Consider the following 18,863-nt stretch of genomic DNA (forward strand, 5'->3'; position numbering starts at 1 on the left):
GACTTTGATGGCTGGTGACAGGTCCTCTTTATTGGGGGGGGGTAATCAGTGTGTGTTGGTGTACACTAGGCAGTAACGAGATGTTACCGCAATCTCTTTCTCGCACACAATCGGTGTGTGAGGAGGAGAACCCGGTAACATCTCGTTACCGCGGTTTGTTTACATTCTGTGACCAGCTGTGATTGGACACAGCCAGTCACATGGTAAAGAGCCAATTTCATTGGCTCTTTACTGCGATTAGGGTTGGGCTGTGTCAGGGTGACAAGCCGCATCCCCGATCGCTGCTCTGCACGCGCCCTAGGCGTGTGCATGAGCGCCGTGAAGGTACACAGTACATGTGACCGGCTGTGATTGGACACGGCCGGTCAAGTGTATCAGGGGTGGATTGGGATGCCAATCACACAGATCGGGGATGGGCTGTGTCCGAGGGACACACCTCATCCACGATTGCCATTCCTGGCACCCCGGGGGCCCGCAGGAGCGGCAAAGTACAGAGGACATCATATGATGCTCACCCAGGATGGGAGATCCCATCTGTGGGTGTCATTTGACTATGGCCCGGTATTAAAGTGGTTAACAATTTTTTACACTTTCTTTGTGAAATGGTGGGGTACTTTTGTACCCCCTTACCATTTCAAACAGGGGGAGCCGGATCTGGGGTCCCCTTGTTAAAGGGGGCTTCCAGATTCTGATAAGCCCCCCGCCCACAGACCCCCATAACCCTGGCCATCAACATGGGGACATGGTGCTTTTCACAGACCCCCAAAGCATCCTCCCAATGTTGAGGGCATGTGGCCTGGTATGGTTCAGGAGGGGGAGGGCACTCTCTCGTTCCACCCTCTTTTCCTGCGGTCTGCCAGGTTGCGTGCTCGGATAAAGGGTCTGGTATGGATTTTTGGGGGGAACTCCACGCCATTTTTTTTTTACATTTGGCGTGGAGTTCCCCTTAAAATCCATACCAGACCTGAAAGGTCTGGTATGGATATTTGTGAGAACCCGACATCATTTTTTTAAAAAAATTGACGCGGGGTTCCGCTTAATATCCATACCAGACCTGGCAATTTAATTTGGGGGGAACTCCACGCTTTTTTTTTTTTTTTATCAATGACTTTCAATGACTGTTCTCTGTATTACGGGGAGCCAACAATTCATTATAGCCGCAAGTGCTTTTAAATAACTTTTTTTCCTGCAGAAATGTGTAGGGACAGTTCTAAGCATGGGAAACATGCACCCCTTTACATGCATACTATAGCCACCCCCAGGTATGAAATTTAAAGGAATGTTACACTTTTATTGTTTCACTTTAAGCATTATTAAAATTAGTGCTCCTGAAAAAACGGCCGTTTTTTTAAAACTTTTTTTGCATTGATATATTTCCTCTGGGGCAGGACCCAGGTCCCCAAACACTTTTTAGGACAGTAAATTAGCACTTTTGATTTTGAACGTTCGAGTCCCATAGACTTTAATAGCGTTCTAAAGTTCACAAAAAGTTGAGGTTTGTTCGCAGGTTTTGGTGCGAACCGAACCAGGGGGTGCTCGGCTCATCCTTACTCTTACAGGAGAGAATTTCCCTTCCTAGGAGTAGATTTCCTCTCACTTCCTGTTGTCTCCCTCCGTTTGTAAGTAGGAGTCGTTTGTAAGTTGGATGTTTGTAACTAGAGGACCGTCTGTACAGTGTCCAGCTTACATTCCCGTGGCTACTGATCTCAGCACCACCTCTTTAGGCACTGCCAACCCACCTGGTCGCAACTGCCCCTTTTAATAGCCCACCTGGCTGTCTTCTCCAGGAGAACTCCTGGACGCGCAGACTCTCTCCTATTGTCCTCACATCCTGCTCCATGTGTTGTAGAGGATCCCTGCAGCACCCAAGCTCCCAGACCCAACGTCACCCCCCCCCCCCCCCAGACTAGGGGGCACCCAACAGCCTCTTCAGCACTCCTTCCACATCTTCCACCTGACTGTCTCCTGCTGGCATGACCCAGAGTATTTAAGAGGTGCCCACCGCCCGCCAGCCCACTTGCTGGGGTTTGGCTGGGGCCCTCCTTAATACTCCAGGCAGCTCCTCCCAACCTTCCACTTATTCCTCTGGAAGCTTCTCCAATGTTCCAGGAAGTAGGGAGAGTCACTCACCCAGATTCATCCCAGGTTTGGCTACCAGCCAAGCCAAACAATTTACCTAATCTAACATCTATGTACATTTTCCACACTAGAGGGTGCTACATAAGAAAGTTTGTTTGTTTTTCTAATCATTAGTAGGGTCAAATGACATTTGTTTTTAACCGCAGTGATGAGAAAATTTAAAGGAGCAGGATGGAATTTTGTTTTTTTCAACTAACAAATTTCTAACAGTGTATGTGGTTTTCATTTTTTAAAGTCCGTTCATTCCAAAATAAAATGTTAAAAGCAAATGAAATCTTTCAAACGATATTCAAACGTTTGGAGAATTTTCTTATGTATTTTCCTAAGCCCGGAGATTCCGACGGAATGTGTCCTATCGGACCGTTTTGTCGGATATTCCGACTGTGCATTGTCTCCATCGGACTGTTTCCATCGGAATATCCGACGGACCAACTTTTACAACTTGGTGGTAAAATTTTCTGACAAAATGCACCAATCGGACATACTCCGATCATGTGTAGCCTACTCCGACGGACAAAGTGCCATGCATGCTCAGATCAAATTCCTAGACCAAAGCTATTGGCTACTAGCCTGAACGTAGTCCCGTCGTAACGAAATAACGTCATCACGTTATGTACAATCGGATTTTCCGACAATTTAGTCAGACCGTGTGTATGCAACATCACTTCTGGAATTAATCCGTCGGAATTACTCGGATTTGGTTGTCGGAATCTCCGACCGTGTGTACAAGGGCTCAGACTTTTCTTCCTAAGAATTTTGGTTGAAATTATATTCATCTACGGCCAGCTTTAGTCCTAAGCAATCAGGAATGGTTTTCTAAACTGTTGTGTGCCTTTACGGTAAATTTGGGATTTGGATAGGGGGAGTCAATGACATGACAAATCTAGAGTGTATGATAGACCCTAATTTGCTGTATCTCAGGTGCCCGCTAGGAGCTGGTGGGGGTAAAGAGTAGGGATGAGCTTCGAGTTCGAGTCGAACTCATGTTCTACTCGAACATTGCCTGTTCGCCTGTTCAGCGAACAGTGAACAATTTGGGCTGTTCGCAGGAAATTCGAAAAGCCGGAACACCCTATACAAGTCTATGGGAGAAATCTAAAGTGCTAATTTTAAAGGGTAATATGCAGGTTACTGTCCTAGTACTGCCCCAGGGGACATGGATCAATGCAAAAAAAAGTTTTAAAAACGGCCGTTTTTTCAGGAGCAGTGATTTTAATAATGATTAAAGTGAAACAATAAAAGTGTAATATTCCTTTAAATTTCGTAGCTGGGGGGTATCTATAGTATGCCTGTGAAGGGGCGCATGTTTCTGGTGCTTAGAACTGTCCCTGCACAAAGTGTCATTTGTGCAGGAAAAAAAGTATTTTAAAATCACTTGCGGCTAAATTGTCGGGTCTCCGTAATACAGAGAACACTCAGTGAGTGTTCTCTGTATTAGCCGACAATTCATTCATTCATTGATTAAAAAAAAAAAAAAAAAAGCGTGGGGGTTCCCCTAAATTTAATTACCAGGCCCTTCAGGTCTGACATGGATATTAAGGGAAACCCCGTGTCAAATTAAAAAAAAAAAATTGACGTGGGGGTCCCCCCAAATATCCATACCAGACCCTTCAGGTCTGATATGGATATTAAGGGGAACCCCGCATCAAATTAAAAAAAAAAATTGACGTGGGGGTCCCCCTAAAAATCCATATCAGACCCTTTATCCGAGCACGCAACCTGGCAGGCCGCAGGAAAAGAGGGGGGGGGGCGAGAGAGCGGCCCCCCCTCCCTCCTGAACCGTACCAGGCCACATACCCTCAACATTGGGAGGATGCTTTGGGGGTCTGTGACCCCTCAAAGCACCTTGTCCCCATGTTGATAAGGACAAGGGCCTCATCCTCACAACCCTGGCCGTTGGTTGTGAGGGTCTGCGGGCGGGGGGCTTATCAGAATCTGGAAGCCCTCTTGAACAAGGGGACCCCCAGATCCCGGCCCCCCCCCTGTTTGAAATGGTAAGGGGGTACAAAAGTACCCCTACCATTTCACAAAGAAAGTGTCAAAATGGTTAAATAAGACAAACACACTTTTGAAAAATTCCTTTATTAAAAATGAAAAAAATAAAAAAAAGATTCCAGCGGTGCTAATCCACTCTTGCTATCCAGCGACGGATCTCCGGGGTCCAGCGATGGATGATCATATCCAGCGACGGGGGATCTCTCAGTCCAGCGCTGTCCATACATCCTTCTTCTGTCTCCACTCCGGAGACAATGCAGAGAGCCCAGCGCTGACGTTTCTTATATTAGGAGGGCGGGGCCACCCGTCACCTGACCCCGCCCCCTCTGACGCTGGTGAAGGGAGCCAGGGGTTCCCCAGTGACGTGTGGGTGACCCCGCCCCCTCTGATGTAACGGAAACCTGCGTTACATCAGAGGGGGCGGGGTCACCCACACGTCACTGGGGAACCCCTGGCTTCCCTCTCCAGAGTCAGAGGGGCGGGGTCAGGTGACGGGTGGCCCGCCCTCCTAATATAAGAAACGTCAGTGCTGGGCTCTCTGCATTGTCTCCGGAGTGGAGACAGAAGAAGGATGTATGGACAGCGCTGGACTGAGAGATCCCCCGTCGCTGGATATGATCATCCATCGCTGGACCCCGGAGATCCGTCGCTGGATAGCAAGAGTGGATTAGCACCGCTGGAATCTTTTTTTTATTTTTTTCATTTTTAATAAAGGAATTTTTCAAAAGTGTGTTTGTCTTATTTAACCATTTTGACACTTTCTTTGTGAAATGGTAGGGGTACTTTTGTACCCCCTTACCATTTCAAACAGGGGGGGCCGGGATCTGGGGGTCCCCTTGTTCAAGGGGGCTTCCAGATTCTGATAAGCCCCCCGCCCGCAGACCCTCACAACCAACGGCCAGGGTTGTGAGGATGAGGCCCTTGTCCTTATCAACATGGGGACAAGGTGCTTTGAGGGGTCACAGACCCCCAAAGCATCCTCCCAATGTTGAGGGTATGTGGCCTGGTACGGTTCAGGAGGGAGGGGGGGCCGCTCTCTCGTCCCCCCCTCTTTTCCTGCGGCCTGCCAGGTTGCGTGCTCGGATAAAGGGTCTGATATGGATTTTTAGGGGGACCCCCACGTCAATTTTTTTTTTAAATTTGATGCGGGGTTCCCCTTAATATCCATATCAGACCTGAAGGGTCTGGTATGGATATTTGGGGGGACCCCCACGTCAATTTTTTTTTTTTTATTTGACACGGGGTTCCCCTTAATATCCATGTCAGACCTGAAGGGCCTGGTAATTGAATTTAGGGGAACCCCCCACGCTTTTTTTTTTTTTTTTTTTTTTAATCAATGAATGAATGAATTGTCGGCTAATACAGAGAACACTCATTGAGTGTTCTCTGTATTACGGAGACCCGACAATTTAGCCGCAAGTGATTTTAAAAGACTTTTTTTCCTGCACAAATGACACTTTGTGCAGGGACAGTTCTAAGCACCAGAAACATGCGCCCCTTCACAGGCATACTATAGATACCCCCCAGCTACGAAATTTAAAGGAATATTACACTTTTATTGTTTCACTTTAATCATTATTAAAATCACTGCTCCTGAAAAAACGGCAGTTTTTAAAACTTTTTTTTGCATTGATCCATGTCCCCTGGGGCAGGACCCAGGTCCCCAAACACTTTTTAGGACAGTAACCTGCATATTACCCTTTAACATGAGCACTTTAGATTGTGAACGTTCGAGTCCCATAGACTTTAATAGGGTTCTAAAGTTCACACAAAGTTTAGGTCTGTTCGCAGGTTCTGGTGCGAACCGAACAGGGGGGTGTTCGGCTCATCCCTAGTAAAGAGGATGGAACCACTGTATATATGCTAATGACTGGGGGCCCCCAGGTCATGTTTCTTTATATTCCAAGCTAAGGGCAAGCAGCGGAGAGAAGAGCCCAACCACTGCCTGGTCCTTGAGTACTGAGGATGTTTCAGGTTGGCCAGTCCCTGGCATTTCTGTAGGTATTGTCCTATGAAACAATGCCTACACCTCACCGCCTGTTTTAACCCACAAAATCCCAACCCACTTCGACACAACTGCATACATTGCATGCGGCTGCAAGGTGGTTGTGACACAGCCCCATTCACTTGAATGGGTTGCATTTGGAGGCAATACTGTTAGCCATGCGTCATGCTGGTTCTCATCTTACCTATCCCACCACACCTTCAGTGTCACTTACAGTTCTACTTCCTTCTCTCCCCTTTCTTTCTCCGTCTGAGTCCCCCAAGGTTCTGTTCTTAAACCTCTCCTATTCTCTATCTACACCTCCTTCCTGGGTCAGTTGATAGCCTCCCATGGCTTTTAGTACCATTTCTACGCCAATGACACCAAAATCTATCTCTCTACCTCTCAGTTCACTCCTTCAGTCTCCTCACGTATCACTATTTACTGACCAACATATCAGCAGGGATGTCACACCACTTCCTCAAACTCAATCCATCCAAGATCCATTTCCCTCTCAAAATCAACGGCTCAACTATAAACCTGTCCCCACATGCCAAAGTTCTAGGTGTAGTCCTGAACTCTGAACTGTCCTTCAAACATCCAATCACTGCCCAACACTTGCCGCCTCAACCTCTGCAACATCTCCAAGATATGTCCCTTCCTAACCAATGACACCTCAAAGCTCCTAATCCAACCCCTGGTCATCTCTTGTCTCCACTACTGCATCTCCCTCTTCATTGGTTTACATTTAAATAGGCTATTCCTCCTTCAGTCCTTCATGAATGCTGCTCATCCATCTTACAACCCGGTCAGGGTATATATCTTACAAACCACACAGCATCTTCTACCCCTCTCTCACAATCCCTATACTAGCTTTCACCTAATGAATCAAATTAAAAATACTAACAACAACTTACAAAGTCATCCACAACTGTGACATTAGCTAAATCACTAATGTAGTCTCAAAATACCAACCAAACTGTCCTCTACGTTCTTTCCAAGACCTCCTGCTCTCTAGCTCCCTTGTTACCTCCTCCCATGCTTCGCCACCAGGACTTCTATAAAACCCTCTCTCATCCTCTGGAACTCTCTACAGTGACAGAATGGTGACACCTGTTCTAGCGACAAATGTCTTGTATATTCAGAATAGGAAAATCCCATGAACATCACATGGACTATTCCCTGTTCTACCGAAAAACAAAAAACACGCTTTGGCTAGAAAATCTTTTAGTAGGTTACACAGTCATTGTTATTGTCCAGGCCAGACATTTTTTAGTCCATCTTAAGATATAAAGCTCCATTTGTACCCCCCATAAAAGCCAAAAAGTTTCAATTTTTGGTGTGACGGGAGGAAATTTACACAACATTTTTTCTATCTGTCTTTCAGTTCACTTCACTTGCCCGGGAAAGATACACTGCCAATCTTCTTCGATGTGTATTCAGAAATCTAAGCGATGTGATGGAGTTTTCGACTGTCCAGATGGAGATGATGAACTTAGATGTGGTAAATGGAATGATATTTATAGATGTAAACAACATGTAGCTTTGTAGTTAGGGTCTCAGGATGAAGACTGATGCATGAGAAGAACATTTTCTCCTAAAAGCAGACTTCCCATCACAAATTGAAGATTTGTTGCACTTACAAACCCTGACCCAAAAAATACAAAAAGCTTAACAAACTGCTAGAGTTTGCAGATAATGTAATTGTTCTACATCTGCTACAAGAGTTCATTGCAACCTATTGCATTCTTGCAGGTTTTCAGACACCCCAGCTTTGGTCAAGCTTTATTTTTTTAAGCCTGTTGCATGGAAGGTCTATTTTAATCTAGTTATAATGACCTGTGTCAATCTAGTTATAAAGCAAAACGCATTATTATATTGACCTAGTAGGCCAGGAGGTATCATAGCTAGAGACTAGGTAGGTGGGCGTTCTGTAGAGCTAGATCCCAAGTGCTCTACAACACTATACTGTAGAATCTTATGGATCCATGTCTAAAAGTGCAATGACTTTGGTGGGGCAGCTGTTAAGCCAAAAGGTCAAAAAACAGTGTTTTGAGGCTATATATACACTATATTGCCTGCCCTTATATACACATGAATTTTAATGGCATCCCAGTCTTGAGTTGATCCACCCTTTGCAGTTATAACAGCTTGAGGCTGCCAAACATGGCTGGAACCATTAATGCAGTTTCCTTGCTTCTGTCACAACAGCTAGCTTAATTTTCCCTCTGATGACCCCTTCTTGTGTTTTACTTTAGTGAGGCTAAGTGGACGGAGCGGGGTGCTGCAAGCCTACATTGCTGGGTCCTGGAAAACAGTCTGCTCCGACAGCTGGAATGCATTGTATGTGAATCTGACATGTAAGCAATTAGGGTTTTCCAGGTAATTAGGAATTGTTTAGTAAATAATTGTTTTATGCTGCACTGCATGGTTTATTTCGATGGTGGGTAAAAGAGGTGTAGAAGCGGGGTGGTGACATCACCCTGTTCACTTGTCCAATCAGAGAATGCTTTGCATTTATTGAGAAAATGGAAAGTATTCTCTAAATGATGCCCGTGACAAGCGGGTGACCTCCTGTAATCACAATGCAGCAGTGTAACCGCTCGCCGCGGGACCCAGAAGCTAGTGGAGCTTACCAGAGCAGCTGTGCCTAATACAGTGATTTTCAGCTTCTAGAGCAAACTTTCTCGATCTTTTTACTCCAGAGGAACCTTTGAAATCATTTTCAGGTTTCAGTGGGTTCTTTGAGGTCATTGGGAAAATGCCTATTACATTGGTGGCCAGTGGGAAGAATGCCTTCCCTACAAACAGCTAAAAAGGTCATACCCCTGGCTCTGTCAAATGACGGCCCTGGATCTACTGTATGCAGGCACCATCAGATGAGAAGACAATTATTCACAACTAAAGAACCCCTACACACCTTTGGCGGAACCCTAGGGTTACATGGAACCCTGGTTAAGAATTGCTGTTTTGGAGGTATATGCATAATGACATTGGTCCATTATGGACCAATGTCACTATGTAAAAATATTCATACCTGGAATTCTTCTTTAATTGTCCCAATCACCTTCCTGTATGTTTTAAATTGACTCTAGTTGAAAATGTTACCATTTGTGATGGCTTCCATATGTTGAGTTATAACACCATCATTGGTGTCGTGCCGCTGGCTCTACTATATAATGTTGGCCCTGGAACTATGCAGGCAACATCAGATGGGAGGTCAATTAGTCACAACTCAAGGAACCCCTAGACACCTCTGGAAGAACCGAAGAACCCAAGGGTTACCCAGAACCATGGTTGAGAATATGGAGGCATACCAATGTCACTATGTAAGAATATCCATACCTTGATTTCTTCTTTTTTCTTTTTTTTTTTAAATCAGGTCATTTTTATTGAAAGGTTTTTCTAATTTTTACAACAAAAAAGAAGAAAAAACAAAATCACAGTGCCCTTTGGTCACTACAAACAACAAAAAACATAGAACCAAAAACAAAGTGCATGACATTGTATTTTACAAAGTAGTAGCCTATCCAACATTTGCTCCTTATAATACGTAAACTAGAACGTAACCTCCCATAACAGTAGGGATGGGCCTTACACCCCACAGTTCGGTTCACACCACATCTCAGACACAAAAAGTTCTAGCGAACATGCAAACCCTATTAAAGTGGTTGTAAACCCTTTACAAGCACTTTTTGCTACAGGTAAGCCCTATTATTAGGCTTACCTGTAGCTACACTGGATATCTCCTAAACTTGCATGGTTTAGGAGATATCCCCTGTATTTGAATGTGCCGACGTCATTGGCACATGCGCACTGAAGCAATGGCACGTACCATTGCTTCGGTTAGACTGTGCCATTACCGGTGGCTCCCGTGTGGCAGGAGTGACGTCATCACGGCTCCAGCCAATCACAGCGCTGGAGCCCGCGATACCCATTAGCAACTCTGGGAGCGATGTCTGCCACCGGAGCGGGGTACGAGGGTGGCTGCAGGGGCTTCGATCTCAGGTAAGTAATTCATAATGAGCTAGTATACTATGCATACTAGCTAATTATGCCTTTGTCTTGCAGGTTTTTTTGTTTTTTGTTATTTTTTTCTAGGGTTTACAACCACTTTAAAGTCTATGGGACACGAACATATTTTAAGGCCTATATGCAAGTGTGGCAGCACGCAGGTAAAGTCACCTGGTTGTATCCAGGATGGGAAATATGTGTGCCCTAGATTCAGGCTTTATGCAGACTTGTACAACTAGAGGGGAAGAGTTAATGAGCCCAGCTGAAGTAAGTGGGCTCATTAAGACCTCTACAAAAAACCCCAGCATGCTTAGGGAGATGCTCCATCCTGGAACCAGTTTTGTGTTGTATAGACTGGGGAGTGTGACACCTGTTCTGTGCGGTGAGTTAACGCCTGTGTGGCAAACCTCTACAACAGAGACAGGGACTGGTGCAGCACAAGGCTGCACTCAGTTGTTAGATAGGGAATCTAAGTGTGTAATTAGAGGTCAAGCTGACCAGGATTTATTTTCATGTTTTATTTTTGTTTGGCTGTTATATGTTTCACTGCATGTAGCATAAATAAACCGCATCTTTTGTTTTTTTTGCACCTACAACGCTGTCTGCTGTGCCTGATTTTGTGTTGTGAACCCATCCAGGGGGTCACACACACCCGCTGCCGAGCTAACCCCTCACAGTTGGTGGAGAATTTTGGCAGTTTATTTTTTATTTTTTTTAAGGCCAGCATGGAGGAGATACTGAGACAGCTGGCTCTAGCAAATGCAAATCAGCAGCAAACAAATGCGGGTTTACAAAGGAGCCTTGCAGCTCAACAACAGAGCCTTGCAGCCCAGCAGCAGACAAATGCAACTTTGCAGCAGAGTCTGGAAGCTCAGCAGAAGGCTCACCAGCAGAGTTTGGAAGCTCAGCAACAAGCCCAGCAGCATACAAATGCAACTTTGCAGCAGAGTCTGGAAGCTCAGCAACAAGCCCAGCAGCAATCTGAAGCCCGCTTCATAGACCTGTTGCAGAAGCAGGAGCAGAGTTTTCAACAGCAAATAGAGACATTGATACAGCAACGTCCGCAGACCAATGAAGCAAGTGGTTACAATAATACCGCATCCTTTGGTGTGAGCCGTTTACTGACAAAAATGACTGGAGAGGATGATCCGGAGGTGTTTTTGACCACATTTGAAAGGACTGCTGAAAGGGAAAAGTGGCCTAAGGAGCAATGGGCTGGACTGATGGCCCCTCTGTTAACTGGGGAATCGCAGAAAGCTTATTATGACCTAGAGCCTGACCAAGCAAAAGACTATGTGGTACTAAAAACAGAAATATTGGCACGGCTGGGTGTCACCCTGGCCGTCCGGGCTCAGCGTGTGCATAATTGGACTTTTCAGGTTGGAAAACCCCCCAGGTCTCAAATGTATGATCTCATTCACCTGAGCAGGAAGTGGCTGCAGCCAGAGATTTTGACCGCACCAAACATTGTGGAACGTGTGGTTATGGATCGTTTCCTGAGAGCTCTTCCTACTGCCATCCAAAAATGGGTAAGCCATGGAGACCCAGAAAATGCAGATAAACTTGTGGATCTGGTTGAGAGGTACTTGGCTACAGAGAACTTGACCACCTCTTCCAGGGACTCACGGACTTTCCATCCTAAGACCAGATCATCCCCAGTGGCGGGTAAGATGACTCCAAGGGGTGAGGGTGGAGAGAGTGAGAGGATGGGAGTTCTACCTAAGGTCTGGCGGGAGCAGCCTGGGAAGCCCAGGCTGCAAGAGGCAGCGAAAAAGATTATTTGCTACCGCTGCCGGCAAGAGGGACATATTGCAGCCAATTGCCCAGTTGTGGATGAGCCTATGCAATGTGACTTTATAAGGGAGAGACGTCAGTCGCTGTTTGCGACAGTTGCATGCACTGCCATTCGGGGACCTGAGAAACATTTATGTAAAATGTGTATTAATGGTAGAAATGTTGATGTGTTGCTGGATTCAGGTAGCCTGGTAACATTGATAAAAGCTGAATTAGTTACTACAGAGGTCTCTGGGAAGAACAAGGTGGCTGTTATTTGTGTGCATGGGGACACCCAAGAGTATCCTGTAACTTCAGTGTTTTTTGAGACCCCCAAAGGTAACCTCTCTCATCAGGTGGGGTTAGTGTCTCACTTACCACATGATGCTATTGTGGGAAGGGATTTTCCAAAATTCTGGGAACTCTGGGATTGTCCTGAGCCCCCCAGTGGTGCCCCTATAAACCAGGAAGATGACCAGAATTCCTCTGGGAGTGGTGAGGACTCTCCTGAATTTCCCTTGTCGGTATTGGCGGGGGAAACTCGAGAAACTGGGGAGGAGCCAACATCCTCAGATGAAAACATGCCGTCTGTGAAGTTTTCGGATCTTGAGGTTTACAGGGAAAATTTTGCCATAGAACAGTTAAAAGACCCCACCCTAATAAAGGCACGGGAAAATGTGGTGAAAATAGATGGCGAGTTAGTGAACCCAGATAAGACTTGCACTTATCCTTACTTCACTATGGAAAGGGACCTGCTGTATCGAGTGGCTCAAAGGGCAGAAGAAACCATTGAGCAACTTGTAGTGCCCAAACCTTACAGGAAGTTGGTGTTAGAATTGGCCCATGGGCACATTCTGGGAGGTCATCTGGGGGCCGAGAAAACCAGAGAGAGGGTACTGCAGAGATTCTATTGGCCTGGGGTCATGAAGGAAACAGAAAATTATTGTTCCTCCTGCCCTGTGTGTCAGAAGTCGGCACCTATGCCACATTTCCGTAACCCGCTGGTACCTCTTCCTATCATTGAGGTCCCCTTTGAGAGGATCGCAATGGATTTGGTAGGTCCGATAATGAAATCTGCTAGGGGGCATCAGTACATTTTGGTTATATTGGACTATGCCACCCGTTATGCGGAAGCAATTCCTATTCGAAATACCTCGGCCAAAACCATAGCCAAGGAGCTATCTCTTGTTTTTAGCCGCGTGGGTATTTGTAAGGAACTGCTCACGGACCAAGGTACACCCTTTATGTCCAGGGTTATGAAAGAACTATGCAAGTTGTACAAAGTGACACAATTGCGTACATCTGTGTATCACCCCCAAACAGATGGGTTGGTTGAAAGATTCAACAAAACCCTAAAACAAATGTTAAAGAAGGTGGTGGATAGAGATGGAAAGAATTGGGACTGTCTAATACCCTATCTGATGTTTGCCATTAGGGAGGTACCCCAATCCTCTACGGGTTTCTCACCCTTCGAGTTGCTCTATGGGAGACACCCAAGAGGACTGCTGGATATCGCCAAGGAAACTTGGGAAAATCAGAGGTCTCCTCACAGGAGCGTGATTGAGCATGTCGCCCTGATGCAAGATAGAATTGCACAGGTAATGCCAATCATAAAGGAACATTTGACCCAAGCGCAGTTAGCACAGCAGAGAGTGTACAACCGTGGGGCCAAGACCCGTACTTTTTCCCCGGGGATAGGGTCTTGGTGCTAGTCCCTACGGTTGAAAGCAAATTTCTGGCCAAATTGCAAGGTCCATACGAAGTAATTGAAAAAATTAGTGAGGTGAACTACAGGGTCAGACAGCCAGGAAGGCGAAAGCCGGAGCAGATCTATCACGTCAATCTGCTAAAAGCCTGGAGGGATAGGGAATCCTTAGTCGCAGAGACTTTGTCACAAGCACAGCCTGATTGCTTAGTTCCTGAGGTTGGAATAGCAGACACCTTATCGAAAGCCCAACAACAGGAGGTTAAAGAGTTTGTACTTCGCAACAAAGAGATTTTCTCTGAGCTGCCGAGACAAACATCTGGCATAGAGCATGACATTATCACCCCGCCAGGAGAAAGGGTAAAACTAAAACCTTATAGAATACCAGAGGCCCGACGGGAGGCAATACGTGGGGAAGTTCAAAGGATGCTGGAATTGGGTGTGATAGAGGAGTCCCAGAGTGACTGGTCCAGTCCTATTGTACTAGTGCCCAAACCTGATGGGAGCTGGCGGTTTTGTAACGATTTTCGACAATTGAATAAAGTTACAAAATTTGACACCTACCCCATGCCGCATATAGATGAGTTGATTGACTGGCTGGGAACAGCCCGATATATGACAACTCTTGATCTCACCAAAGGGTATTGGCAAATTCCCCTGGCCGAGTCGGCCAAGGAGAAAACTGCGTTTGTAACCTCAGATGGGGCATTCCAATATAAGAGAATGCCGTTTGGGTTACAGAATGCACCGGCAACATTCCAGCGGAAAATGGATAAGATTCTGAGGCCCCATCAGAAATATGCTGCAGCTTACCTGGATGATGTGATTATCCATAGCACAGACTGGGTCTCACATTTGCCAAAAGTACAAGCAGTCCTAGACTCTATCCGGGAAGCTGGGTTTACGGCCAATCCAAAGAAGTGTACCATTGGAGAGGAGGAGGCCAAATATCTTGGGTACACTATTGGGAGGGGGGTGATAAAACCCCAAGTCAATAAAGTCGAGGCCATACAGAGTTGGCCACGTCCCAACAGCAAGAAACAGGTACGAGCCTTTCTGGGAATCGCTGGCTATTATCGACGATTCATTCCCCATTTTGCTTCTCAGGCTGTGCCCCTCACCAACCTGACAAAAGGGAAAGAGTCGTCATGGTTAAATGGTCCCCAGAGGCTGAAGAAGCATTTCAGTCCTTAAAAACAGCCTTATGTAGCCAGCCAGTGTTGTACTCACCAGACTTCTCTAAGGACTTCGTGGTACAAACTGATGCATCAGACGTTGGGTTAGGAGCAGTGTTATCCCAGGTCTGGAACGGGGAAGAGCACCCAGTCATTTACCTCAGCAGGAAGTTGAAGTCCCATGAGGTAAATTACTCCACGATTGAGAAGGAATGTTTAGCAGTGAAGTGGGCTCTAGATTCCCTTCGGTACTATCTGCTAGGTAGGCACTTTGACCTGGTGACTGATCACGCTCCTTTAAAGTGGATGGCTCAAAACAAGGAGACCAATAGAAGGGTAAATAGGTGGTTCCTGGCCCTACAGGAATTTAACTTTACAGTTAAGCATCGCCCTGGTGTTAAAATGGGGAATGTGGATGCTTTGTCTCGGATACATGCGTGTCTGACTGCTTGTGTTACAACCCCAAGGTTGAAACAAGAGGGGGGGGTATGTGGCAGCACGCAGGTAAAGTCACCTGGTTGTATCCAGGATGTGTGCCCTAGATTCAGGCTTTATGCAGACTTGTACAACTAGAGGGGAAGAGTTAATGAGCCCAGCTGAAGTAAGTGGGCTCATTAAGACCTCTACAAAAAACCCCAGCATGCTTAGGTAGATGCTCCATCCTGGAACCAGTTTTGTGTTGTATAGACTGGGGAGTGTGACACCTGTTCTGTGCGGTGAGTTAACGCCTGTGTGGCAAACCTCTACAACAGAGACAGGGACTGGTGCAGCACAAGGCTGCACTCAGTTGTTAGATAGGGAATCTAAGTGTGTAATTAGAGGTCAAGCTGACCAGGATTTATTTTCATGTTTTATTTTTGTTTGGCTGTTATATGTTTCACTGCATGTAGCATAAATAAACCGCATCTTTTGTTTTTTTTTTGCACCTACAACGCTGTCTGCTGTGCCTGATTTTGTGTTGTGAACCCATCCAGGGGGTCACACACACCCGCTGCCGAGCTAACCCCTCACACAAGTTATTGACATACGTCACCGGGTGGCCCTGCGCTTGCCTATTTAACCGCTGTCAAAGCCAAGAGATAGCAGTCGCTGGGAGGCTTCCCATGCAGGCGGAGCTTTTAAAAAAAAATTAAGTTTTTTTTTTGGGTTTGTCGGGCGGCGTGATTGAAGGTGGATGGACATCGTGGGACACTTTCTTTTTTTCTTTTTTAATAAAGGAATTATCAAAAACCGTCTGTTGTGGTTTTTACTTTTTGACACTTTTTTTGGTGAATGGGTAGGGGCACAATGTACCTGATACCCATTAACATGGGGGGGGGGGGCAGGATCTGGGGACCTGGCTTCCAGACTCCGATGAGCCCCCCGCCCGCAAAGCCTGACAACGACTGGCCAAGTTTGTTGGGAAGAAGCCCTTGTCCCCCTCAACATGGGGACAAGGTGCTTTGGGGGGCACTATCAGACGACAAAAATGCACAACAGCCTATCTTTACATACTAACTGTACACTTTACATCACTACAGAAAGGGGGTTATGATCCTCCCTGCAGAGAAAATTAGATCCATATTACCACATATATTTACCGTTTGTCATTATGCTGTCAGAAGTGAACTATTTAACCCCAAAAAGAACAATAACCAAACATACAGTATATGTAAAACCTGTAACAGTCCTTCTTTTGTTCCTGATAGAAGGGACCCCTTCTCAGACAACAGGCAGCAAAGAGGTGGGCAGGGACAGTACACCCAAGTGTCCTCAATCTCAGTCCTTCCATCAGGCACACTGGGTGGCAGGCAAAGACTGTCTCTGTAAAAAAAAAAATGTCAGTGATGAAAACCTCAGAGACACTGTTCTTGTAGCCCTTGTGGCTGCTCCTATGATGGCACTATATACTCTCCACTGTATTATATATACTACACGGACTGCACTATATACTCTGAACTGTATTATATATATACTGCACGGACTGCACTATATACTCTGAACTGTATTATATATACTACACGGACTGCACTATATACTCTCCACTGTATTATATATACTACACTGACTGCACTGTATACTCACAACTGTATTATATATACTACACGGACTGCACTATATACTCTCCACTGTATTATATATACTACACTGACAAAACTGTATACTCTGAACTGTATTATATATATACTACACTGACTGCACTATATACTCTTAACTGTATTATATATACTACACTGACTACACTGTATACACCGAACTGTATTATATATACTACACTAACTGCACTATATACTCTTAACTGTATTATATATACTACACTGACTGCACTGTATACTCTGAAATGTATTATATATATATATATACTACACTAACTGCACTATATACTCTTAACTGTATTATATACAGTATACTACACTGACTGACTGCACACTTCACTACCTGCCTAATCTCTATTCATTCACTATATACGACTGCTGTGTAAACAGCATCCTTATATAGTGTGGGGCGTGGACTTCTGAGCCATAATCATAGCTCTCACAGCACATCGCGCTGTGATTGGCCAAAGCATGAAGGTCAGGTGCATGTTTTGGCCAATCAATGTTTTGGCATTATAGGGTTCTCCACGGCGGTTGAACTTGCCACGAGCGCTCCATGTGTTCACTTATTCTACGAACAAACGAACAGCTGATGTTCGAGTCGAACGGAACACTGAGCCCATCCCTACATCAGAGTAGTAGACATTGTCATATTATTGGAAACAACAATTTTCATTATGAGAAGAATCTAGTAACCTTGGCCCAACATAGACAGGTTGATGACACAAATGTCGCTTCTGCATAGGACAACTATGAGAGCAGGAAATAGAAACTGGCATAGTAAGGCCGCGTACACACGCGGGGACTGTTCGCCCAACTTTGTCCGTCAAACAGTTTCGGCAAACAGTCCGCTCAAAATTAGCATGGACGGACTTGCCCACACACGAAGAACGAACAGTTTGCTGAAACCGTGCGCGATGACGTGAACGGCACGTACGACGGGACGGAAAATACAACGTCCTATACACTGCATTATAACTTTCGGCGTGTAAATCCTTTCTGAGCATGCGCGGAACTTAGTTTGATGAACAAGCCTACACACGAGGGGACTGTTCGCTGAAACCAAGTTTCAGCGGACAGTTTTTCGGAATTTCCGAAAAACCTTGTTCAGCGGACTGTTCGCTGAAACTGTCCGCTGAAAGCCCACACACGAGCGGACTGTCCGCCGAAACACTGTTCAGCGGACAAAGTTGGGCGAACAGTCCCCGCGTGTGTACGCGGCCTAAGTGTAGAAGAAGGGTTATACAAAAGAAGTGACAAAGACGTTGCTTGACATTGTAATGCATGACAGAGTTGAAGATACTGGAAAAACTATTTATTAGACAGCTTATACCTCTCCAACAAGACATTAAAAGGTAACAAAGCATCCTTATCATATAACATATATTATAATAATTGGTGTAAATGCAGTATCCCCACTTTTTTCCATAGATCCATTCTTCTTTAAAGGGATAATCCACCTTGACCCCATTGTCCCAATCACATTCCTGTATGTTCTAAATGGACTTTAGTTGGAGATTTACCCATTAGTGATAGTTCTCTTTATATGCTCTCATATGTTGAGTTAGAGCGCAATATTTCTTTGTCTTTCTGCAAATGTTCCTCATCCCATAATTCATTGCACCAGGGCAAACTTTCAGATATTTTGAAAAGTTGGTGACAGGAAGTCAAAAAACTTTGTAAAACTTTAGAAGGGAACAAGTGGGCGGAAAAGCTGAGCGCAAAATTATTGATGGGTCCTATTTCTTCACCGGTTTGGTCGCGGTTTGTGAAGCTTGAGTAATGATAAGTCAGAATAATTTGTCTTATGTGTCAGCTGTGAGATCATTGGGAGTCAGTAACTTCCCGCATTCATTGACAGTTATGACATGACAAGGGAGAAGTGTCTTCCGAATTTCTTCTACATGCGTATGACAATTAGAGGAATGGGGACCGTATTAAAGTGATTTATTGCATGGACATACATTATATACAGATCTGTTCCGCAAAGCCTTACAAGCAGC

At 45.4% G+C, this 18,863-nt stretch overlaps 1 protein-coding gene across 2 annotated transcripts in view; it reads left to right on the forward strand.

The window, feature by feature from the left end:
• TMPRSS3 (transmembrane serine protease 3) overlaps positions 1–18,863 on the forward strand; it is a 116,026-nt gene that overhangs the window by 33,463 nt on the left and 63,700 nt on the right. For both annotated transcript variants that reach the window (XM_077479806.1, XM_077479805.1), the window contains 2 exons: positions 7,506–7,622; positions 8,377–8,500. In XM_077479806.1, coding sequence (XP_077335932.1) covers positions 7,506–7,622; positions 8,377–8,500 — 241 coding nt within the window. The remainder of the gene's footprint in view (positions 1–7,505; positions 7,623–8,376; positions 8,501–18,863) is intronic.

This window comes from Lithobates pipiens, unplaced genomic scaffold (assembly GCF_037356315.1).
Source record: "Lithobates pipiens isolate NorthernLeopardFrog02 unplaced genomic scaffold, aLitPip1_a1.2 Scaffold_16, whole genome shotgun sequence".
Lineage (NCBI taxonomy): Eukaryota > Metazoa > Chordata > Amphibia > Anura > Ranidae > Lithobates > Lithobates pipiens.